Source organism: Pseudochaenichthys georgianus, chromosome 5, assembly GCF_902827115.2.
Source record: "Pseudochaenichthys georgianus chromosome 5, fPseGeo1.2, whole genome shotgun sequence".
NCBI lineage: Eukaryota > Metazoa > Chordata > Actinopteri > Perciformes > Channichthyidae > Pseudochaenichthys > Pseudochaenichthys georgianus.
In genome coordinates, this window is record NC_047507.1 from 13,257,246 (window position 1) to 13,282,654 (window position 25,409).

The 25,409-nt window shown below is 42.1% G+C and overlaps 3 protein-coding genes across 3 annotated transcripts in view; 1 reads left to right on the forward strand and 2 right to left on the reverse strand.

The window, feature by feature from the left end:
* LOC117446133 (trypsin-like) overlaps nucleotides 1-25,409 on the forward strand; it is a 33,415-nt gene that overhangs the window by 996 nt on the left and 7,010 nt on the right. The gene's annotated exons all lie outside the window — the stretch shown is intronic.
* camk2n1 (calcium/calmodulin dependent protein kinase II inhibitor 1) lies at nucleotides 11,492-14,924 on the reverse strand. Its single transcript, XM_034082251.2, has 2 exons — nucleotides 14,089-14,924; nucleotides 11,492-13,171 (listed from the first exon to the last, which is right to left on the reverse strand). The coding sequence occupies exons 1-2, from the start codon at nucleotides 14,255-14,257 to the stop codon at nucleotides 13,098-13,100; spliced, it is 243 nt and encodes an 80-aa protein (XP_033938142.1). The 5' UTR covers nucleotides 14,258-14,924; the 3' UTR covers nucleotides 11,492-13,097.
* On the reverse strand, nucleotides 16,199-24,396 carry LOC117447209 (trypsin). The gene is made up of 5 exons (XM_034083882.1): nucleotides 24,139-24,396; nucleotides 21,391-21,550; nucleotides 18,822-18,963; nucleotides 17,748-18,014; nucleotides 16,199-16,672 (listed from the first exon to the last, which is right to left on the reverse strand). Exons 1-5 carry the CDS (start codon nucleotides 24,320-24,322, stop codon nucleotides 16,502-16,504), a joined length of 924 nt encoding a protein of 307 aa, XP_033939773.1. The 5' UTR covers nucleotides 24,323-24,396; the 3' UTR covers nucleotides 16,199-16,501.

Here is a 25,409-nt window from a genome sequence, read left to right on the forward strand (position 1 = left end):
TGACTGACAACAAAGATGATGCAGGTATTTTTGTTATTAATCCAAAGGGGCAGTCCACCTGCCCTAACAAAGAAGACAGAATAGACTTTCTACAGGAAACCCAGACACCTAGATTCATGTTGGATTTATTTTAAACATTTGTTCACTGTTTCAAACATTGTGCTGTTATTTGAAAAAATAATGCCTCATAACTGTTTTGGTTATTCTAATTTTTTTGGAGAGACGCCTTGAAAGAGGACTGATCCTAGCCTGGTTTCATCATCTCCCCCTTTGATTTATATAACCATGCATTGCCTTAAGGTTCTAAAAGCCTTCACTGAGATTGCTGCAAACGTTGGGGGGTCAAATTATTTGTTTAGTTTTCACAAAATAATTGTTGTTTTGGTTGTAAAGGCTCATTTTGTGTGAAAACATAATTGACAGCTGTATTGAAATAATGAGGAGAGAAATCTGAAGTATTAAGCCCAAAATTAAGAAACATGATTGAACTCCTGTGATGCAACCATGTATCATCATCATTAAACAGTAACAAATACTGAGTGAGAGAAGCTGGATCCCAGAGAAAGCTCCTTTTGAAAGAGTAAATCATTACAGCTTCTTAACTTAATGTATATTTTCCACTCAATAAAACAACAATAATCATTAAACGTATTAAAGCCACCAAACTTAGTTTTCTTAAAAGCGTATTGAAGAACAAAAGAGTCACTCAATAAATCTGATCGATTTTGGTAGTTAAGGATTGGACACTTGAGATCAGTGATCCCTGGATTATTCTGCTTGCTACTGATCTATAAGAGCCATTTGGGACCACAGTGTGTGTGTGTGTGTGTGTGTGTGTGTGTGTGTGTGTGTGTGTGTGTGTGTGTGTGTGTGTGTGTGTGTGTGTGTGTGTGTGTGTGTGTGTGTGTGTGTGTGTGTGTGTGTGTGTGTGTGTGTGTGTGCGCGTGTTTGTTTTGTTGTGAAAAAAAAGGGCAATTCAGGTTTTTTTTTCTTGCAGTTAAAGTTAGATGAGAAGGTTGATACAACAAATATGAAGCTAATGCCAGAAACTGCACAACTTGCCCACTGTTGAAATTGTGGAATACAGCTTTCACTCATTTGTGGCACTAATTGTTGCTTTAAGAAACTATTCCCACAACCATTTGTTTTAAAGAAGAAAAACTTTTTGTAAGTGCGCACTTCACAATTAGAGGGTTATTACTATGTTACCAGGGTCGTAATTGTAAGCGATTGGTAAGGTCTACCTTTAAATTGCAAAACAAGTAAAAGGATTGGACGTTTTAAATGCATTTTGAAGGTTTTAAGGATTATATAATAGGCTATAAGCTGTAGGCGATTTCAATGTATTGGACCAAGGCAACATGCATTACACATTTAACCTAGGGAAGAACATTGCTGAGAAAAGATATTTGAAATGTCTTCCTAATGAGTCATTAAGAGGATATTGAGATGGGGAACAAAAGAAAGATTCACTGCCCGGAACTGAGAGTTTGGTGCTGTAGATGAAGCCAGGCTATTACCTTTGGCCCCTCTAAGGACCACGCAGGAGCACCCGGGGTCACCTCTGGAGCCAGATCGCTGCGGCTGGCCGCTGCTTAAATGCATGCAGAATTGATTTCACACGTTTCCCCTGTTCCACTGGGATAGATAAATAGATGATGACAGTGGCTTTGGATTGTGCTGAAGGAGATTACATTGATCTCTGTTCCGCTGTCATCCAACGGTCAACGCTGCTCTGTGCGTGCGTCATTCAAAGTGTATCTACATGCATGAGTGCGCATGTGAGGGATGTGAGGGAGTCTCTTAGATCAGTTTGGAGACAGTTTGGAGACAATTTTGTCAAAGGCTTGAAAGAGTGGAGTTTATTGTTTCCTCCAATCAGCTGCCTTGCCGGAGGTATCCATGGCAACTGAAAGAGTAAAAGTAAGGCTTGAGGTCTCCAGAGAATTTGGAAGAGACAGAGAGAAGGACTTTGTATTGCCACATAAGGACACATTTCAAGCGCTGAATATGACAGAAAGGGTATCAAAGTGGGCGCAGTCAGCACATAAATACATCATGTAAGGTCTCTCAAACACTACTCCATGCTCAGAAGTGTACAGTATGTCACAGTCTATGTACGCAGTATACACTCTTGTGCTCTCCAAAATGTATACAACACTTCAGTAGGAGGGTGCGAACACAAGAGCTAAAACTTGATGATCTGCCTCCACTGCAAAATACAAACATTGTAGATATGTAATGTAGAAAGACTAAAAGGTATAAGGTAACAAAACATTTGGTGCTTTTTTTAAGTATTAAAAATGGCCTTTAAGTCAACCTTTTGAATTCTTACCCACCAAGGATAGTTGTTCAGGTATTTTAACTCTTCATCTGGAAGTTAGAAGGTATGTTGGTAAGGAGATATTTTTGGGGGGGAAGATCTTAATTCATGGAAAGACTTTTTTTCTCAAATGTGCAACATTTCAGGAAAATGTATGGGCACTCTATTTTCCCTTTTTTAATTGTATTTTTGAAAGTATGTACAGCAAAAGATTTATGAAGTGTTTGTTCTTAAAGGTATTATAATGTGTCATACAATCCTATGGTCCGGCACAATGTTTGTAAAACAAACACAGACAGTCTTTTCAACAGAGTTACCAAGCACACAGGCGGTAGACAAAGGGCTGGAGGAATAACAACTGGAGGTAGAACTGAGCAAAAAGAAGCAGGCATAACTCAGCAACAGACGTTATGGAAGAAAATGAGCGCTAGCTGTTTCTAAAACATATTGTGGCTGAGGAGCAGCCATGAAGACAGGTGAGGCTGGACTCTGCAGTGACAGCTGGTGGGCAGGTGCAAAATGAAAAGTCAAGATAACGTGAAAAATAATCTTGTCAGGCTTCAACAAATACATTTGATTTTTAATCACAGTGGATCAGACCAATCAGCATGCTGTGAGGAGCGATGGGACAGAGGTTAGCACCTTAATGGCAGAGTTCCATAACAATGTCTATAAGCCTTATAAAGTTGTCATGGCTAATCTGTTAGCGATCTTTTTGCCTTATTAACTATCCACACATATCCATCCTAGTCTTTATTTAAAGAGTCTTTAAACCAGACTGAAGTTGGCTCATGTCTAGACGTGGTTATTCTCAAGTCCAATATTCACTTCCTTTGAGCTCTGCGTTCCCAAACTCTTGAATAATGTATCTGGTTCTTCAGACTCTAAAGGTATACTATGTCCAAAGATACTTAACTTTGTGGGTCTGCTGTTGGTGCAGTGGAGTATTTAAGCGTGTTTGCTCCAACAGCAGCCAGTTGCAGCTGGAAACGATGTTGATGACGGTGGTGAGAGTGAACAGGTCAGTTGTATGTCATAGAACCCTAACAAGGAACGGAGAGACCCTAAAGCGCTCTTTGGAGTGCGGGGGTGCCGCAGAGTAAGATGTGTGTGGGTTGGTCACTATGATTAAAACCTTAGTCATTTCACCTCATAGACATATCGACGAGTGCATCTTTAATATGTACGGTAAAGGTATTAATCCGATGCACAGCAGTCGAAGGAGGACAGGAGGATCAAGGGGTATTTGCCATGACATGAAACATATATTGTTTTAAATAATGTGTTGCATTACTTATGGTATTGATGGTTAGGGTAATCCTCTCTTCCCATTGGTGGGATTGAAAAACATGGTCACAGTGAATAGACACAACATTACACTCTATGTATTCTTTGTCATATAAGATAGTAAGTTGAATATCTTTAGGTTTTGTTGGTTAAACCAAAAAGGACGACATGATTCCCATTGATTGGAGCTAAGGGGCCTAGACTAAACCATGGAAAACCACCTATATTTATCACAGCAATTTACCTCTGAATAATGATACTAAAGGGTCAAATAGTCACACAAACGTTGCTACTTGTAGTTAATGTATGCATCCTACGCAATATGGCTTCCAAATATGGCTTCATTATAAATACTTCCTGTGATGCTGCACTGACATCAAAACTGTGTGTAAAACTATGCAGCAGAGTCGGTCTCCTCCATCTTGTTTTCTCTTTCTTTAACATCGGGGCATTTCGGTCCCCGATTGTCAGCTAATTAATTAGAATCAAAGGGAGACAAATCCTGTAAACACCGACAGGCTGAATGCACGGGTCTAGGTGAGCGACAAGCTGAGGGGGAGAGAAGGAGATTTAGGGTGGATTTTCCCCAGACCTCCTCTCCTCACTTTCTTCTGGTAGAAGTCATTAGGATTCATACCCCTGATCCTTCACTCTGTGCAGGGTCCTTACTGCTTGCTCCATGCATCTCTAGCAGGAAAAATAAATAAAACCTGCACACCCACCCACGCCAGAATTAAAATGGTGATGCAGCTCCTGTCTTCAGTCAACAAGAGTGAGCATACAGAGAAAGAGCGAGACAAGGGAGATAGCAGGAGGGATGGTACGAGGGAGAGTGAGAGAGTAAGGGCCTGACAGCTGGTTGGTATTCCTGAGGCTTAGCCAGAGAGGCTGATGGTGCAGAGTGGACATCATCAAGGAATTTCAATGTGGATGTAACCTCTTGCTGTTGTCAGAGTCAGAGCTCCAGCCTTTGTGTTACACACCTGACTGTTTTACAAACAAGCGCGTTTGATAGAGAAACATATTTATTTGCATATATTCAGATTTTAGCGTTTTGATTACATGAACATGGTCCAACAGAAAATATTGTTCCTGATGCCTCTTAAGGAGAATAACCAATATTACTTTTATTTCATTTTTTTTCTTTCTGATTATTATATGTTATAAAAGACAGTTGTATACAATGTACTTTTGTAACCTTCCTTTGTAAGGGAGAAGGACTTATATATAGGGGAATCCTCCTCAGGATTCAGTTTTAACCATTTAAAAATATGTAGTCTTTTTAAAATGAAGAACAACATTAATACATTTTAAACATGTTATTGTAATCGAATGCTGCAGCCATAAATATAATGGATTCTCCAAAAATGTGCACAATGCATGACACTGCCAGACAGCATGGATATTATGAATTAATTACCTTTAAGCTTCTTTAGCTTTGGGTAGGTAACAGTGGAGAAAACAGAAAGAATAAACTATATTTTAAAACTTGAAAAATCCCTCCCACTCTTTTCACGCCTATACTCTCCCAAAACTCAGAGGACTTTGCACCACCAAGTTCTCTTCTAGCAGACCAGTGAGAGTGAAACCAAAGCCCTGTTTATAAGGTTGTATTTATTACAAAGGTTCTTGTGAGTTGTGAGAACGGTAAGCAGGGAGAAGCAGTGTGTTGGGACAGGCTGAGCCGACAGAATTAAACACAGTTTCAGTCCCAAGGTCGGCCAGGCAACCACGAGCATCTGGAACCAGCCTCCCTTTCTTTCTCCGGGGGAAACCCAGCTCTCACTGAACCCGACCAACGCTCTCAACAAACAGCTGGATAATTACATAACAGGAGGTGTGGGCCATATAGCCCTGAGCCCTTTGAAAAGCGAAAGAAAACATTTTGCAGACTTTCATACACTCATGCAGTTTGGAGTTCAACAGTCATTGACGTTCACGCGACCGTGTTCATTCTTCTACTGAGGCCAAAGAGCTTCAAGGCTGTCAAGCACCGGCTCAACAATTTTCAATTCCTTAATAATTTATTGATGGCGGGCAGTCAAATTGCATATCAATAATGTAGAAGGGCTCAGTACAATGTTGATACAAAACACCCTCTTAGTCGGGCTCATTCATGCTCACAGACCTGCAGACATATGTACTATGTTTAGTCCCACATGGCCCAGCGCTGGCACACTGCATGACTCCAATCTGCATCAGTGAGCTATGTAATGTTAGTTGATGATGAAGCAACTATAAATGCTTCTCATGATTCTGTCTTTGAACGTTTGCAGGGTAAATCAAGACAAATAGACTAATCAATTAATGTACATAATGATATAAATACGATCTATTCTTAAAATATTTCTCAGATGATATTGCATTTTATTTTTCTTATCCTAACGACAATATTTCTGTGCAAACCCGTACAAAGAAGTTGGCAACAATTTGGCGACAAACACACCACCGCCGCCGCCGCTCTTGGTCAATTGGACAGCTATACTGTGTGGTTGGTCTCAGGCCAATCACGCATGTAGGACACATTAAGTGACCAATGGCGGATTTCCATCTAGGTCAGCATCTTTTATTCAGCACAGTTGTACACAGTTACATGCCATCCCGCCCCGGGGCCCCTGCAGAGACCCACTCTGCCACCGAGAGATGGCCCACCATTTTGTTCTGTTTTGAAAATGATCTCCATACATGAGATTAGCTGGGGGGCCCACACGCTTTTTCCCTTTGTTGTGCATCCCAGCTATGTGACTGTGTGCAGGGCCTGCATGCGTGGTGCCATGCAGGCTCGCATTTGTGAGTGTGCATACATGTACGCTTGTGTGTGTGTGTGTTTAATGAGGGGGTTCTGATCGTTGCAGGGGCGAATACGATCTCGGTGAAGACATCCGATGCCCATTCTGTGTATAAAAGTGTAGTGCAGTGCTGCTGAGCTTCAGGAGAACACTCATAGCATCTCAATCTGTCTGCAGCGTTTACAGCAATGCACAATTTGCAAGACAAACCCTGGACATTTTTGTATATAGGAGATGCCTGTGTGTCTGGGATTAAGGCAGGGTCATGGGTAAGATATGAAACCCATTAGGATCACGAGAGACTTTTCCTTGAACTGTTCATGACCCCCGCACTGGTGCAATGCGCCGCGATCTATGGAATATCATTCCTTAACATTTCATATTTTTGCAGATAATTCATTCATGGGAGGAATCCACTGCACCAGTCAGTGTTTGTGATAGAAATCAACAACCAGGTGGCCCTAATAACATCACGCTGAATCTACACTAAGTGCGCACAAGTATGTAAAGTTGGTTATGAGGCTTTACGATGCCACTGCACCAAAATGTAAAAAGCTGTCTCTCTCAGCCGTTGGTTTCCCTCCACAGACTTAAAGCAGCAACAAAGCAACTAGGCAGAGAGAGAGAGAGAGAAAGAGAGAGAGAGGTAGGGGAGAGGAGAGAGATAGAGAGAGACAGAGGGAGAGAGGGAGGGGGAAAGAGAGAGAGACTGGGGATGTGGTTGCCATAGTAACCATCTGGTGGGTCTGAACTGTTTCTCCCTGGCATTCATTTCATCATATCGTGCCTCTGTCTCTCTTCCTCTCTCTTGCTCTACTCTCACTTTTGTTTATCCTCTCTTTTTCCTCCTTCTCTCCTGGCTCTCCATCTCTCTTATCTCCTCATCTCCCTCTCGTGCCGCTCTCCCACTCTCTTCCGATTTGCCTGCCTGCCTCCTTCAGCTCTCTTCACTTTCCTTGGAAAACAGAGACAGAGGTATAGAGAGAAAGAGGGAGAGTTTAATGTGTTGTACCACCCTGTGCAATGTGCTTTTGGCAATACTGTGTTTGTGACATGGTCATGCCAATAAAGCTCCTTTGAGTTGAAACCTTCATGTCTGTTTGTCTGTTTTTATAACTCTGTCCTGAGCGTCCCATCTGGACTCTTAACCTTTTTTTCTTTAGACAAGCACAATACATGACGACAATCTGCACTGTGCCAGAATCTGAGTGCCGTTGAGGTTTTAGGAGATACAAAAGCTGGACTGATATGTGAGAGGGAACTTGCTTGAAAGATTGACGTCATCTGCAATCCTAACTTTGCTGCAACAAAAATGGGTTTTACCATCATATCATAAGCAGGGTTGGGGTTTTTTTTCTATGATTTTTTCTATGATTCAGCTCTGCCAAAACAAACTTGATGGAAAAAAAAACCCACTCGGGAGCAGGGTGAATATTCTGGTGTTGTGTCTACGGGGATATTCATTCATTTTTCCAACCCGGACTGCATTTCCCCTTTACCTCTTATCAGCCGTCCGCCCTTGTGAATTCCCAGCCAGAGTCTGAATCAGCGAGAGAATACTGATCCCAATGCCAATTGAGCGGGCCCACCCACACACCACACACACACACACAACACACACACACACAAACACACGCACGCGCACACACACACACACACACACACACACACACACACACACACACAGGAGTGTGCACACAGATATGTGCGTACATCTATGCACGTACGCCAAACATCTGAATAAATAAACCAACATCTGCACATGTAAGCATACAAAAAGATATGCACATGTGCAGTGGACTGAAATGCAAATGTTGCCTCTGCCATTTGCATGCCGTACACATGTCATGCTGCATCATATAAAGCCATTGATACGCACCAAGAAGGAGAGGAGGTGGTTTTCCCAGTAAGTGGTTTTGCATGTGAGGTCACTGCGGGTATTTCCCTGCGGCGACACAAAGGTCAATCCAGGACTCAGGAGGAGAGGGTTTTCTCAATGACAACTGAGAGTGGGGTACAGTGTGTGTTAGCAAGTGTGTGTGTGTGTGTGTGTGTGTGTGTGTGTGTGTGTGTGTGTGTGTGTGTGTTGTGTGTGTGGTGTGTGTGTTGTGTGTGTGTGTGTGTGTGTGTGTGTTGTGTTGTGTGTGTTGGTGTTGTGTGTGTGGTGTGGTGTTGTGTGTGTTGTGTGTGTGTGTGTGGTTGTGTGTGTGTGTGGGTGTGTGTGTGTGTGTGTGTGTGTGTGTGCCAGCTAACAGGGCAGTTTTGCAGGGTGGGGTTTTCCTCTCTTTGTCTGTGCTCTCTCACCAGCCTCCTTCATGTTTTTCTTCGTTTTTTTCTTTTTCCTGGCTCTTATTTTTATTATTCTTCCCGTGCTCTTCTACTACACCTGTCAGAGCTTATGTAACATCACAAGCCACCCAAATCTTGAACCTGCCTCTGCTCTGTTTTACAGCACCAGTAATTACCCTCTCATCAGTTCTCACTACAAAACCCATTTTCCACGGCACCACCCAGTGTCAGGTGACTCACTAATGTAATACTTAGCTTCCCATTACATATATGATCATAATGGAGGGTCTCTATTGACTCTCCAGTGGTCAATTGGAGTCTCTTCAAGCAGTGATTGTCCCCCAGCCCAAGTCTGAGCTTGTCCAACATCTGGTCATCTCTGTGATGACAACAGCTTTCGAACTAAGCATCACATTGTTTGTGTGTCAACCGTCATATACTGTAAGATGTATTTATGTTTACATATAAATACGTGGCACATATGTCAGCAGGATATGTGCTATATTATCTAAATTCACAGAGAATATGTTTGCTGTCAATAGCGAGGAGATGTGACAGTGAGGAGGTGGATCTTTGTGAGGTTGACTCAGCACTCACACCTCAAATATATTTCTGAGGAAGAAAATGAGAAATGTAAACGGATCATATACGGTAGATTGCACGAGATTGTCAGTCAGGGAGAGGTGAACATATGTAGAATTAGATACTTTGAAATAGATTGAATTCTGAAGACTTTGTCTGGAATTGACAGGATTATAGATTTGTTATTTATATATAATTTGAAGACCAATGTCACTATGCACAGCAGTATGTGTAACCTGGGCCTCCGTTCTTTCTCTGGAGACATGATTATAATAACAAGAATGTTCCAACCAACTATTGATCAGGAAAAACTGAAAAAGAGCATTTGATAAACTCCAGAATTGCTCTCTCTCTCTCTCTCTCTCTCTCTCTCTCTCTCTCTCGTTATTTTTCTCATTCGGTTTTCTTTCCTTTTTTATATCCTTTCTGAATTGTTGAATAACATGTATTGATAAAAGACTGATCAAATTGCTGTATTTAAGCTGCAAACTATCCCTGATGTACTGTATATTCTAACTTCTCAATAAGGCAAAGAAAACTGTAACAAAAAAAAACCCAACTCATACATTTAATTAATGTCTGAGGTCTTACTTTTATAGACCAAACAATTACAAAAAGTAATTAGTAGTAGAGTGAAGAGTATAATTGGTTTTCCAGCCGAGTAGAAAGCATTTGAAGCATGAGGTGTTCCAGTTCCCAACTTCAACAGATAGTCATCATCAGTAATGTAATTATTGTGGACATCAGGGAATTTGAGAACTTATTTAACTTTTAAACTTGATATGAACCAATTGAAACAGTATATATATTCAACCATTCCAACTGTCAGAGGAGAAGAGTGATATTGTTTAATTCTGCTGTACAGTAAAGCTTATTATGATCGATATTTCTTGACACAGTGCGAAGTGTTGCTACTTATGAAATTGCAGTTTGAGGCTTTGTTTAGAAAAAACACTGATCTAGCGACCGTGGCATGCTTTCATGTGACACATGTTCCTGTTGGAGCATACAGTTCTTCTGTGTTCGTCATGGTTATTGAAAGTAGTGAGTAGTTGAGTAGTCTAGTTTTGCAGTAGTTCTGAATGATGCACCTGCAAGTCGTTCATTTAGTGGGGGACTCTTTGGCCTCATTTTAACTCTATTGGCTGTCTTATGTTGTCTAGGAAATCCACTCATCTTTTAAAAGCTTTGCTAAAGGTTACACATCGCGATTGAACTTAAAATGAGTTACATGTGCAGCTGAAAACTTCATTTTAAATCAATTATATCTGCACGACTACTGCAATTGGATTTTCTGCTGTATGCTACTTGTAAAGTCCTGCATATTCAACTGTGTGTGAATAATCTGACTCTCAGAGCCAACTCCGTCTGATCACATCAAGCCTTCCCAGCTACATTTTGGGTCTTAGGATCCTCCGAACAGAAAATCATACACTATTGCTCCCTAAATGTAACATGCTCTCATTCTGCGTGAGGGGATAGGCTGTTACTGCAGTAGGCGCCATCGTCATGCTTGACTGCCGTCTAGGAAGAAGGGACTATTTTGGCAGGATAATGCGGTCGCGCTACTGAGTGAATAGCGGGTCTTGAGAGAAGAGGGCAGAGATAAGAGAATGGAGAACATTCCATTAAAGATAGCGATGGTATCAAGCCGAGGCTCAGGGAAGACTATTCTGCACCGAAACCCGCAGCAGCAGCCATGGAGTGCAAGGTGCATCTGTTACCATGGTACCCAGCCCAGGCAGACCCTTTCATGTCTATCAAGACATGGGAGGAAGAGAGGCTAGCAATATGTTAGTCTCGCCTGCAGTTGGAGCTGAAACAGACGTGTGTGTGTGTGTGTGTGTGTGTGTGTGTGTGTGTGTGTGTGTGTGTGTGTGTGTGTGTGTGTGTGTGTGTGTGTGTGTGGTGTGTGTGTGTGTGTGTGTGTGTGTGTGTGTGTGTGTGTGTGTGTGTGTGTGTGTGTGTGTGTGTGTGTGTGTGTGTGTGTGGTGCATGTATGTGTTCCCAGCACACATCCCGGTGGTCCGGGTTTTAGATGCTGTACACTGACAGAGGCTCGTCAGGCAACATGAATCATTTAGTCACCACAGCAGAGTGGGAAATGTCACGTCACATCAGTGTTCCTCACGCCTGGGTGGCCCTGCACCATTTACATCACTGGCAATGGACTTTAAGAGAGGACTTGATTAAAGAGAAGAGCTGAGATTTCAGATGCAAACAGACATTTATTGCATGTATTGCAGTAGTGTACATTTTTCCCCCCCACAGAATAAATCGCAATACTGTAGCTACTTTCTGAGATGGTAGTCTGTTGCACAGTCATCCGAGCCATGTCTCTCCTTAAAACAAATCGGAGAGTGAAGATTTCAAATTATTTAATCATTTCTTTCTCCTTCCAAATCTGATCCGTCCAAAGAATGTGATGCTACTTCTTGTATTGACCATTCTTTTAAGCCAGAAATGCAATGCAATAACACAGGAAACTGTACAGAGTACATATCCAAAGGTCAGCCAAGCTATTTGCTATTGTCTTTGTCTTTTTGATACAAAACTATATTTTTTGTTTTTGCTACACTTTTCAAAAACAATAAAAGCAACATCTAGTACATAATTATTTAAACCACAATCAACATTAAACTGTAAATACTACTTCGTCATAATCTTTATTACAAGATATTAGGCCACTGTACAAATCAGTGTGAATCGTACAGTACAACGCAGAATTAAGACTGTTTCTCGAGGTTTGTCATTCAAAGCTGTATACGAGGTGCTTCAAGAATACACAAGAGTTTCAGAACTTCTGCCGTGCATGCATGATTTCGTATTTGCCATGCATGAGTTGGTATCTCAGTTTTTTTGAGAAAGAGCCCTAAAAAATGGCAACCCAACAAAACAAATGTATGAGTAAATGTATAAAGCACAAATAAAGAACAATTTTTCTGGTACAGTATTCTCCCTCATGAGATTTGGCACACACAATAATGCACAATGCAATATAAATAGTTTATCAATAGGATGTGTAGAGTCAAGTTACAGTATCAACCAATCCAGGTGAAAGCCTGGGAAGCTTACAAACAGGTGGGAGGTACACTGTATATAAATGATTTTGTAGCTGCAAAGTATAACAAAGAACACTCAGGCAACATCAAGAATTGTTAAGTGAAGAAAAATGTCACTCCCATTCACTCAAAGTGTTCTCGACATACAAAATAACACTCCCTCTGGCCTCGAGTCACTGCAAAAGACATGTTCCAAAGGATCAATAAATAAAGTCTTCAACACAGAGAACAAACCAGTTTACCTCTTCCCACTTTGTGCAAGAAAATATGGGCTACCCTTTCCATATTTACAAACTCTGTTATTCATTTGCCCACCAATAAAAATGAAGAGCAGAAAGAATGGTACCATAAGTTTGATTGATAAGATATAGGAGAAATGTGTGCTTTAGTTTTTATATTAGATTTATTTCTGTATCCTGTCCCTGATTTCTGCATTTCGACAGCCTTCCTCCGCCTCGCCTCGCCCCCCCCCCCTCTTCGTGTTGTCTTCTCCCACTTTTGGATTTATGGCGAAACCCTGCAATCGAGGGTGTATTTGTTTGTGTGAGTGTCTGTGTGTGTTGGGGGGGTCCATCTGGGGGTCTCCTCTGCTGCCATTGTGTGTCACCCGGATGGCCATGACTGACTGGGAGAGGAGGGCGTGGAAGTGCTGCTTGCTGCCACATGAGAGAAAGTGCTTATATACAGTGTCTTTGGATTAAAACTGGTAAATATCGCCATAAAAAATTTCAAGAGTGTCATTTGGGGGGTGTTGAGACGAGCGCTCTAAGCCTCCGCCGGGGTCTTCTCTGTTCCATCTTTTTGTGCTTCGTCGCCGCCATTCTCATCATCGATCACAACTGTGGATGACAGGGGAGAGAGTTAATGAGGGAGGCTCATCTTGGTGTGGCGTCTCGAAAAAAAATCACCACCGACTGACATGGAGGGCATTACAGCCCAGAACCATTAGCACTGCGCTGTGTGTGTGTGTGTGTGTGTGTGTGTGTGTGTGTGTGGTGTGTGTGTGTGTGGTGTGTGTTGTGTGTGATGTGTGTGTGTGTGTGTGTGTGTGTGTGTGTGTGTGTGATGTGTGTGTGTGTGTGTGTGTGTGTGGTGTGTGTGTGTGTGTGTGTGTGGTGTGTGTGCGTGTGTGTGTGTGTGAGAAAGAGTTTGCAACAACAAAAAAGATAACAAAGAAAGATAATGTGTCTGATGCATGGTCATGACTGTCTGTATTTCTGCTTGTGTTCTGCTGTGAACCTATGCACATACATGACTTCCATGTTAGTCCATGCTTGTGCACTACTGTACGTGCAACTGCCTGTGCATGCATGTGCCACCACAAGTGAGCCTCAATGTTAGAGGACCATCTCATGGGGTTCATCAGAGATGCAGGACACACAAAAGCCAAAACACGAACAGCCTGTGAGCCTCATGCAAACACAAAAAACACAGATTACAACCCCAACCATTCAGTGGGGAGGGGACATTTAGCACAACTCCGTTAAGCAGTATTCACAAGGCATTTAACAGCACGCAATGCGCATCCAACTTGTGTTGCAATGCGAATAGAATATTTAAAAGAACATACATCCCACACGCATGCAAACAAAAGGTAATGTCTTTGATGTTAAGCTCTACTGGAGAACAAAGTCAAGGCAAAGGTGTTGCCTTTATGCCTTCACACGGAGCCATCCTTAATTATGATCCACTAGTATCCTATGTGCGCATTCAACACATCAACTTACTAACGAAAACGCCTTAATTATATAATTACCCCGTTTGCTCCTTCCTATTTGTCCGAGTTTCGGCGGACGTTTGTTCTGAGATCCATTGAAGAAGTTGTTGGTGTCTTGAAGACGACAGGTGAAGGAAAGGTGTCCCTCATCGCCCTCATTTCCATAATGACTCATTTTGTCTTCGTTGAAAGGCAGCACTTCCGACATCTCCAAATGCGTCTTAATCACCAAGGCGCACAGACTGTAATGTAAAGCTCGTTGCCAAGCTTCAACCCGGTCGTCTATAACAAACAAAAGTGGTGAAGGAAAAACACAAAGCTATCTGCTGACACGATCTATCCCTTTCTGTTTACCCCAAAGACACGTGTCTGTCTCCGTAGGTACGCAACAGAAATAACAGTCAACTCAAAATGTCCTCAATTTCCCCTCTCGTGGAGCTTAGGCAACATTATTCAAAAATATCCAGAGGTGTTTTATCTCTGCGCGTATTGCTTTGGAAATGGCGCACGTACAGAGCCGTGGAGCGCTGGTTTCGAGCGGCTGAATCCGTCGCACGGAAAATCTGAGGAAGAAATGCAAATTGAGGAGAGATGCAAAACACGGATCCCTGTGAGACCTGGCGAGGGAGCTGTACGGGGGTTTTCTGGTGGAGCCCAAAGATGCTTCCAGTTGGAGTCGTGGTGAACCAATGCTCCACTCTCCGGGATATTGATGCATCAAACAAATGGCGACTTAATATTCAGAGATGGCACATACATGTGAACCAATACGGATCTTTGGTTGACGTCGTTCACGCGCCACCACTCGACAAGATTGAGATGTGAAATGTTCCAACCTGTATTACAATTTGACAACATTGTCGAGTAATTTTGTCAGGGGGGTTTCAATCAAGCCCACCGAGTCAAACCTCACCAGAGGATGGCAGTGTTTTCATTGGCTGAGATGTGACTTTTGGCCCCATGGCGTAATTCCATTTTAACAACACCATTTCTAGTTGAGTCAAATCCAATCTCCACGTTCTGGATTTGATGTTGCTCTAAATTGTACTCAATAACTTGTTCAGATCACTTTGTAAAACGTCATATTCAGATGTTTAAAAAAGAATGGAATATTCCATTTGGTAAAATTACCATCCACTGTATATTTGTATTGATTAGATGATGATTCACATGTTGATAATATTGTGCTTCGTTCTCTAACTATAGGTGTAAGTCACATGGTAAAAACTGATTTTCCTTGTTAAATGAAGTCCCCTGGAACTGTCTTTAGGTTGGAAACTAATCCTCAGGGCTCACCACCCACTGTAGTGTTTACTTGAATTGGTCTTCTAGGAACTGCAGCACAAAGGAATCCTTCAAAAGTGATATATAGCAAAGGACAAAATGCCATGTACAGGCATTAAGGAACTTAGCCATATCATTTCACAAATTCACATACAATTAAATGAAAGGTGATATTGGAGCCTGCAGCAGAACTAACTTTGATATACAGTCGACTATTCATAGAGGAGGCGCAGTCATGACACACCTGATCCCTGTGGACTCACAGAGGCCAAGGTTTTATCAGCTTCATATCAGAACAATTCAATAACAACTCTTTCTTGGTACACAACTATTTTCACATGTGGATATATTACCATCCACATTCATTTGTATTCACTTGACCAAAATAGTTGTCTGCAGAGCGTTATGTAAACAAAGTGGAAAAATGTAGTTTACACACAAAAAAGTCTAATACCAAAAAAAAATCATGACCAGAGAGATGAAACCTGTAAGAAGGGCACAGTGGGAAAAACAATGTGTGTATAAGTAGTTTTTCCATCATCAACAAATCAAACCTAAAACTTCAGGTACATTTCTCCATAAGGCAGTGACAGTGGCCTGGGAAAATATAAATGACACAACTATCATCAGTGTGATTTAAAAAAAAAAAAATGCCAAACTTGAACCAGCACCGTGCACCGAAACCCCAAAAATAAATATTTTGTGTTTCGAATAAACAAAACGGTAGTAATCTCGGCAGAAGATTTGGTTAAAGAAAGCAGCAGATTGGAAAATCCGGTTTTCAGGGGCCAATGAAAACATTTACAAAAATCTGACTTGAAGTTGACTGTACATGCACCACTCAACTCTGACACACAGCCACATATCCTCTAAATATGATTATTTATTGTCAAAAAATAGTATTTAAAGACCTTGACAATACTGGAGTATATACACAGGAGGCTTATAAAGTGCTCACTGTAGTGGGTCATACATTCTGTAGCAGTCAGAGACCAGCCACAGGTGGATCATTCAGATATGGGATGCATCTCCTTTATATTGATATTGAAAACATTATCAGAAAAAGTATAGCTCTGCATATTTTCCACATAACTACCTTTGGTCACAGAAATGTTCAGGGGAATGACCATTTTCTCACATACATCATGTTGGTTTATCATTATGTTCATCAGTATTTGCTACAGCGTGTGTGTAACCCGTAAATAGTTTGGTCTATCCATCGGCGAAACTTGGACACGGCAGAGTAGACTCCCGGAAACTTAGGATCACCGCAGCCGTTGCCCCAGGAGACCACGCCGTAGACATACCCCCTACACACCAGCGACCCACCAGAGTCTCCCTGTAAGAATAAGACAACACCCACCTTCAGTTATCATGTCAAAACTTACGTCATGAAAAACACAAACAATCTTAGCTCAATGTAAAGCCAGTTTGATGATGGAGTTCCACTTCCTTGTCTTGAATAACCTGTCCAAATAAAGTAAGTTCTTACTGCAGATCAAGAAAGATACTCAAGAGTACAGTGCTACATTTTAACTTAAAATAAGCTCTGGCTCTTTTTTAAGTAATCCTGTAGACAAACACAACAAACCAAAAACAAAACCTCCTTAGTGAAACAAACCACAATTTATATGTGGATTTGTCAGATTTCCGGACCCATTACGAAAAGCATTGCTGTTTTCAAATATCAGGAAATCACATGTGCTTGCACATGAGTTTACCACATGTGAAATATGTTCCACAACAATTATAACTTTCTATGTTTCATGGCGATACATAACACAAAACAAGCAAAGATCAACAGATATGAGAAACCGAACTGTAATATCTTAGTATGGTTTGAATAAGACTCATCAAATCATAATCTCTTGCTGCCACTTGGAAATGCAAACACATAAAGTTGCCTACTGCAGGGATAAATATAGCCCATTTTAATTAGTCATTCAGCTCTTTACCTTAGGCGAAATATAGCACACTGGTATATCTCACATTGCGTTTCATGCAATTTTCTTCTCACATCAAAGGTTGCATGGGGCATAAATTCTTACATGATACTGATAAGCAAATCTGAGCATGAAGGTGTCTGTAGCTACAAAACGACTCCAAGGTATTCAGTCCTGGTGCTATTTCAGGAATGCTTTTTAATAAAAGCTTGTAGCTGAACCAACACTTAAATGATGAACTGTGTCCTTGTACTGTCATGGGGATGAACTTTATGAACTGTGAGAGTGTTTGGCTCTAATCTGAGCTGATGAAAAAACCCTCAGCTATAACCTGAAACATATTACTTCAAAATAGATTTAATAGCTTTTCTATGATCAATGGGACGGATGTACATTGATGTGCAACACTCACTTACCTCACAGATGTTTAAAATCATCATAGTGAAAGGAAGTAAGTAAGTATTCTCATACCTTGCATGCATCTTTCCCTCCGGTCCTGTAGCCAGCACAGATCATGTTTGCTGTGATGTTTCCATTAAAGGACTCGCTGCTGTTACACCTTGCAGTTGAAACAATTGGCACAGCGACGGTCCTCAGGGTGAAGGGGGCCTGGCCTACACCCAGATTGTTGTATCCCCACCCGGACACCCGACACACCACGCCATCGATCACTCCTGTGCCCTGCCTGGGGAGAGGCGCCAGCGACACGTATTTGTTCAACACCATGGGGGCCCGCAACTAGAAAAAAATGTTGTTTTCGAAAATATTTGCTGTCATTAACCACTTTTAAAGGTTTTCAGCAAAGAGCAAATCTCACTGTACAAAGCTGCCCGGCACTAACATACAGCAGGTAACAAAAGTTAGTGACTAGTTGTCAAAAAGTGTGAAGAAGGCACATTTAGCTGTGTCTGCTGGTGTTTCAATAGGACATGGTTAGCTACCACATTCAGCATGTCAACTTAAGATGATTAAGTTTTTATGTTGTAGTGATAGGGTGTACCAAAGTGGCATCTTTCATTGATTTAGACTTTGTAGAAAGTATATGTTGTTGCACATTACTTTGCCTACTGAATCACAAAAAGGCCTCTCATCATGGCAACGTCTGGTCATTGCGATGCAGTCGGAAATTGTGAGATTGTTTTCACTGAGATACAGAAGAGTTACATAAATTATAGTTCCAACTCTGAGTATTATCAGTAATAAAGCAAAGAGGTAACATACACAGGTGAAATAATAGATATGATGTTATATGAACGTTTAAAACAGCAGTAGTTTACCAAGCAATCACAAAATTGTTCTGCTGTTTTCCACCTCAACATTATTAGTGATAGAGAGCAGAAATAAATAAACTAGTGATTGAGAAGACATTCATATAACTTAAATGAACCATGTTAAAAGTTTAGTAACATATTTTAACAAGGCACACAAGAGACAAACTGTAGCTGAATACCAAAAAAGATATCCAAATGTATGTTACCACACATTAATCAATACATTTTCATGTTAAGGGACGTGGAAAACGTGTCTGCATTGTGCCTGCGCTACCTTAATGAGCATGATGTCAGCATTGTTGGTGCTCCTGTTGTAGAGGGGATGGGTGACCACCCTGCTGGGTTTAGCATACTGCTCAGTACCCTCAAAGGTATTTACAATGTAGTCGCCCGCCACTATCATCATGTGCTCTGCCCTGAAAGACAGATTAAAAGTCACAAAGACACATAATGGTAGAAGTGTCTGTCTGCCAGGGAACAATGGCTTACTGTGTGCAGCAGGCAGGGCCGGGGCAGTATAACACAACAAATACAGCCGATTTCCTGGAAACAGATATGATCTCACACACACACACACACACGCACACACACACACACACACACACACACACGCACGCACACACACACACGCGCGCACACACACACACACACACACACACACACTGATGATGTGTCAAGGTCAGCTGACTTGACCGTATTTGAGTACTATTTGACTTACTATTGTCCTGTAAACAGAATTATTTGTGCGTCATGATCAAGCGGCATCATTTTGACTGTTTGGACCATCTGTTCACAATATTAGATCATGGCAAGTTAGCTTCTACACAGTGACGTCTATAGAACCCAGTGCCAGAAGAATGTCCTTGCCTGTGCAGGTGCCACAGATACAGTTTGATCTTTACCTTCACCAAAGTCCGAACTGACTGTCAGGTCAAAGATTTTCTTTTCAGGAGGCAAAACCGCCTTGATTTTTGCTTCGTATTTCTTCCCTTTATCAAGCTTTGATCTAATAAAATGTAGTCCCTGTCACACATCCAGTCCATCCCTGAAATGTTCAGGAACCTTTTCTTGCCTTGGTTCATGTGTGAATAGTAGCAGGGATACATATAAAGGTATATATCTGAAACATACATTTTTAACCTTAAGTAACATATCGGTTGTAATGGGACTTAAATCAGTACCATTGCAAGGACAAGCACTTAAAAGGTAACATCTGTCTCTGAGAGGACAGAGCAAACCACAAGACTCCAATAACTCCTCGAAAACATAGGCAACAGACATAATTTGACGGTTACTCATCTTAAAGGTCCCCTATTATACTATTTTTCATCAATATATTATAGGTCTCAGATATATACAAAACATGTCTCTGAAATGTTTGGCTTGAAATACCCAACAGATCATTCTAGCATTCCATAATCCCCTCTGTTTCAGCCCTGTTTCAAAAGTGCTGATTCTCTGTCTGTTACTTTAGATGAAAAGAAGGAGCCACTCCCCACGCCCCTCTGAGAGATATTTGGTTAAAAATATCACAAAAGTTCTTGAGATTCAGGTGATAAGGGGGGGGGGGGGGGTACCTTGGTTGGCCGATCTCACTATCATCTTGGCCGATCTCAGACCTCCCATTCGTGAGCAAGATCTTGGAAAGAGCAGTTGCCGCACAACTGCAACATCACATGTCTCTGCAAGAGATCTACGAACCCCTCCAGTCTGGCTTCAGACCATATCACAGTACTGAGACTGCCCTCATCAAAATCACAAACGACCTCCTCATCGCATCTGATTCTGGCCTCATCAGCATTCTCATCCTCCTGGACCTCTCAGCAGCCTTCGATACCATATCCCATTCCATTCTCTTCAGCTGCCTGTCTGACTACCTTGGCCTCAGTGACACAGCTCTTGCCTGGTTTGAGTCCTACCTGTCTAACAGGAAAAACGTTGTCACCATCAGTGACTGCAGCTCCCCTCCCGCCCCAGTCAACCAAGGTGTACCTCAAGGCTCTGTGCTTGGACCCCTCCTATTTAATATCTGTATGCTCCCACTTGGTCAAATCATCCGCCAACATGGTCTCAGCTTTCACTCTTATGCTGATGACACACAGCTCTATCTCTCCACCAAACTGTCCACTCAGCTCCCCCCTCAATCCCTTGTCAACTGCCTACAGGACATAAAAAACTGGATGTCATCAAACCTGCTCAAAATCAACAGCAATAAAACAGAGCTCATGATTGTGGCTCCCAAGGCACAGCTCCAGAAGGTTGGAGACCTGCTTCTCTCCATTGACGGCTGCTCCATCTCCCCGTCCACTGAAGTCTGCAACCTGGGAGTCATCCTGGACACCACCCTCTCTTTCCAGGTGCACGTCAAATCTGTCACCAAATCCGCCTTCTACCACCTAAAAAACATTGCCAGAATCCGTCCTTCACTCTCTGACTCTGTGGCAGAAACCCTTGTACACGCCTTCATTACATCCCGTCTGGACTATTGCAATGGAGTCCTGTCCGGGGTTCCCAGCAAAACCCTGGATAGGCTCCAATACGTCCAGAACTCTGCCGCCAGGCTTCTCACCCACACCAAGCCATGGCACCATATCACCCCCAGTCCCCCACCCTCATCCACCTACATTGGGCTGCCGGTCAAGTCCCGGATTCAATACAAAACACTCATCCTCACGTACAAGTCCCTCCATTCCCTCGCCCCACAGTACTTATCGGACCTCCTCCATCCCTACATAAAGTAGCATGAAGCTTTTCCACATGGAAATCAACATGGAAAGTGTTCACCAAACAATAACAACATAAGGATCGACAGCTTGTTGATGGGAACTAAAGAAAAATCGTACCCGATGTTACAGTGCGCTGCTGTCAGCACCCAGTACCTGTGGACCAGGGATCCGCCGCAGAAGTGTTGGCCCCTGGTGCTCTGCAGTGATACAATGTATTTGATGGAGTTTGGCACAGCAGTGTGACCACCTACTATACGACTCTGCCTGACCACACGGCCTGTATGGAAACAAAAACATTTACAGGACAAGGTTAAGAGGGGCTGTGGCAGAAAGACGTTTTTCGCTTCTCATCCAAAAGGCCTCCTCACTTCTAACTGACAAGTGTTAACATTTTTCAAAGTCAGAGCTAACAGAACTGATGGAGAGTAGACATTAAAACACCTTTGCAAATACTTACTTGCCCCTACATATGTAAAGACACAGCACAAAACCTCAAACACTGAAAAGATTCTTCATGCTTCCAAGTAAATTGCTAAGCACCTAAAACAGCCTGTAGTAACAACTCCCTTGGTATGGATTTCAAGCTTGCTAAAAAAGTCCATCTTTTGAAGCATGTGGAGTCTTGTGAACAAAGGAGAAACATAAAGAGTGAGGCCCTCACAAGGCCTCTTCAAGGCCATTGACCCGGCCTAACAAGTAGTGGTTTTCTGTCACCTGGGACGCCGCTGCGTAATGAAAGTAATTCAATATAACCTGACCTTCTAATGTCACCACCTCACTCTGGGCTCTGAAACATTAAAATGGAGGCTCTCCCAGCCTGCCCCTTGCAACAGATCAACTATTGTACATTGGCTTGAGGCCATACAGTAGAGGAGACATGACGGGGAGGTGAAACTGATTCCCTACAGTTTTGGATGAACACTGTTGAGGAGTTACGACAGACGCAGTGTAGCTATGTAAATCAATGTAAAGGGGTAAGTTAACATTATTTGCTTATTTGCTTTTTTTGCCACAATCTTGTTTGTTGAATTAAAAAAACCAATAAGTATAAAAATAATAAAATCACAGTTTATGAGGGGTTATGTGGCAGCCTGTTGCAGCGTAGACTAAATAAAGTTACTAATCCCAGCCAAGAAGTCTGGTCAACAACTCTCTGTTAAAGGCAGGTCAGAGCCAAGCTAACCCCCCTGTTTCCAGTCTTTATGCTAAGCTAATCAAACTGGCTTTAGCTTCCAACTAGGAACAACAAGGCTGCCACAATATTAGATCAATTATGATTTAGACATTATTACGAAATCTAGCTATCTATCTATCTATAAATAATAATTATGCAATGAGTCAATTTCATCCTAAACTATGTTTATTTTGTTTCTTTTTGGCAAATAAATGTTACTACTTATTAGGGCTGTGCATCTTCACTGGTCTCACGATTCGATTCGATTACGATTATCCTGTCAACGATTCGATTCGGTTCGATATCCCGGTGCATCACGGTGCATCACGATTCATACCAATGCGTTGCATCCTCAATTTTCTATATTACTGCACATGGCTTATTTTTCATCAATGCATACTGCATGTATGTAAATACATATGAACTCTCTTTTTATTATTTAGAAAGTGCTTCAGAAATCAATTACATAAATGTCTTGACATTAATTTATAAACCAAAATAAATGAATTGTATAGGTCTAGCCTCCGTGTGTGAAGTTGTTCCATTCTCAATGTCCTGAATGTGGCATCACACACAGGACTTGAGTCTGAACACAGCAGACAACAGGAGTATTTACAACAGCATATACAAACAAAAATACTGCATGTGGGTGCACACTTACATTCTCTGTCTTACTGTTACATAAATCCCATGAATGTATGAGATTAAATTAGCTTCATTATATCTCAGTGATTAAGTGAATAACAACGTTTCTATCGGGTCACTATCAGCCTGTCACTCATTATTTTCAGGGAGGGGGCGGGGCTTGGAGTAACGGAGAGGAGACGGTGATCGCGGAAGCTTTTTTCCTCCTGCCTTCACAAACTTTACACACGTATATATCGTCTGCAAATTGCTAGAGGACATTCATACTTTGCAATCCAAGACTTAATTAAATCCACCAAAAACCTGACATGATTGTAACGCGATTATTTTTGAAAAACATAAATCCCTCCCTGTGTCTCTGAGCCGCAGCGACATGCACGGAGTGATTCAGAGCGGGTCCTGCTGTTGTCGGTTCTGGACTGGTGTTCTTGTGTTGGTGGATAAAGCAGACTGCTCCGTGTTGCTGTGCCGCTGTCACGTATGTTCCCTGATCTCTGAGTCACCGACCGATTTGATATTAAAGTGACAGAAAAAACGTTACAGTAAAGCCGCGGCCGGAAAATCAGGAAGCAACGTTACTACTCTATAACCGATTATCTTCCGTCACTGCATCGAGACCGAATCGTCCACGTCCGCATCGCAATGCATCGTAGAAACGATTATTTTCAACACCCCTACTACTTATACGAGTGTAGGGAGGTAGGAAGTGTGACCATTACGGTACAAAAATGATTAAAAGAGTCATGAATTATATGCATAATTTTATCATTTGTGTGTTTTGAAAATGTTATCATATTTATTTCTAAATACTAGCGTGATCATCAATACTAGTTTATTTGCAACACCAATCACGCAGAGATGTATCTTTTCATCTCACTCGCTGCACAAAGACCCAAATTGTCATACTAATTAATATTCCTTAAATAAAAACTTTAAAACTCTATCAGGCCACCTCTCTAACATTATTTAAATCAAAACACCCTTAAACCACAGCGTATCCAATCTTTATAAATGAACATTACCAAAGCTGAAAGCCATGTACTCACTGTGGACTGTCATGAGGTTGAGGAGCATGCAACATAAACTCATGAGCAGGCTCATCATCGCTGTGGTTTCAGGCCGTCGTCCTACACCATACCAGCAACTGAAACACTGCAACCCCACACCCAGTGTCCTCTGCTCCTGGCTGCTGGACATCCACTCCTCCTCCAAACAGTACAAGTCACTCATATCGACCTCTATCCTCGAGTTTCCTCAGGAAAAAAAAAAGATGTCATCCTTCACCATGACATGGAGCACAAGGGTCCTACACTGTATCATTCATTGAAAAGGAAAGAGTGCAACAAAGTTCACCTTCAGCACCCCACTCCCCCCCCCCCCCCCCCTCTGCCATCCCAGCACCATCTCAACTCTCTCTCTCCTGACCCTCCTAACATGTCGAAAGGCCTTACGTTGTTGGCATGGCAACACAGGGTACTGTGCTGAGCAGGTTCATATATACTGTATCAGCACGCTCTGTCTGTGTCATCATCCAGCCTTATGTGCTGAAATGTTTCAATAGCCTACTGTGTGTGTGTGTGTGTGTGTGTGTGTGTGTGTGTGTGTGTGTGTGTGTGTGTGTGTGTGTGTGTGTGTGTGTGTGTGTGTGTGTGTGTGTGTGTGTGTGTGTGTGTGTGTGTGTGTGTGTGTGTGTGTGTGTGTGTGTGTGTGTGTGTGTGTGTGTGTGTGTGTGTGTGTGTGTGTGTGTGTGTGAGAGCACGGCTTTGTTATAGCTGTGGGGAGATTCACGTCTGAGTCAAGACAACACAGAGGTATTCTCTGCAGCCCAGACGTGCACAAGTGTTACTCTGTATGAGTATGAATCATCACGTCTGAAATGATAATAACTTGCTATCACCAGACAGATCATCTTCTCTATTATCATCGCCACCAACCTCCTTCTGGCAAGTCAGCATCATCCACAGCATGGGAGGAGAAACTCGCCTGACCTCCTCTTGTCCCATATTTAGAGCAAGCTGAATAATTGATGCTTCACCCAGAAGAATGGGAGAGACGCTGTTGTGTGGCGTCCCGCTGTCAGGTGTTTCCTGGACCAACACTGGCCCGACTTCCCAGGAAATCACCTTCTAATGTCAGGGTTTTTTTTCTTTTATTAATAGAAAGACTCATGCAAATATTTTGGAAATATGGCAGATGTGTCGCAACTGTCCTTACAATATTGTGACATTTTTAAGTTACAAAACACCACTTTACCTCTGTGGTATTGAGCCGTTCAGATTTGGTAACATGTTGGAGGTGAATGTTATTTCATAGCAAG

Coding starts and splice junctions, on each gene's coding strand:
- camk2n1 (XM_034082251.2), bottom strand. CDS start 14,257: ATGTCGGAAGTGCTGCCTTTCAACGAAGACAAAATGAGTCATTATGGA. Junction 13,172..14,088: donor AATAGGAAGGAGCAAACGGG/GTAATTATATAA, acceptor TGTCATCCACAG/TTGTGATCGATGATGAGAAT.
- LOC117447209 (XM_034083882.1), bottom strand. CDS start 24,322: ATGAGTGACTTGTACTGTTTGGAGGAGGAGTGGATGTCCAGCAGCCAG. Junction 18,964..21,390: donor GCAGCGCACTGTAACATCGG/GTACGATTTTTC, acceptor TCTGTCTTTCAG/GGCAGAGCACATGATGATAG. Junction 18,015..18,821: donor CTGACATCATGCTCATTAAG/GTAGCGCAGGCA, acceptor ATTTTTTTCTAG/TTGCGGGCCCCCATGGTGTT.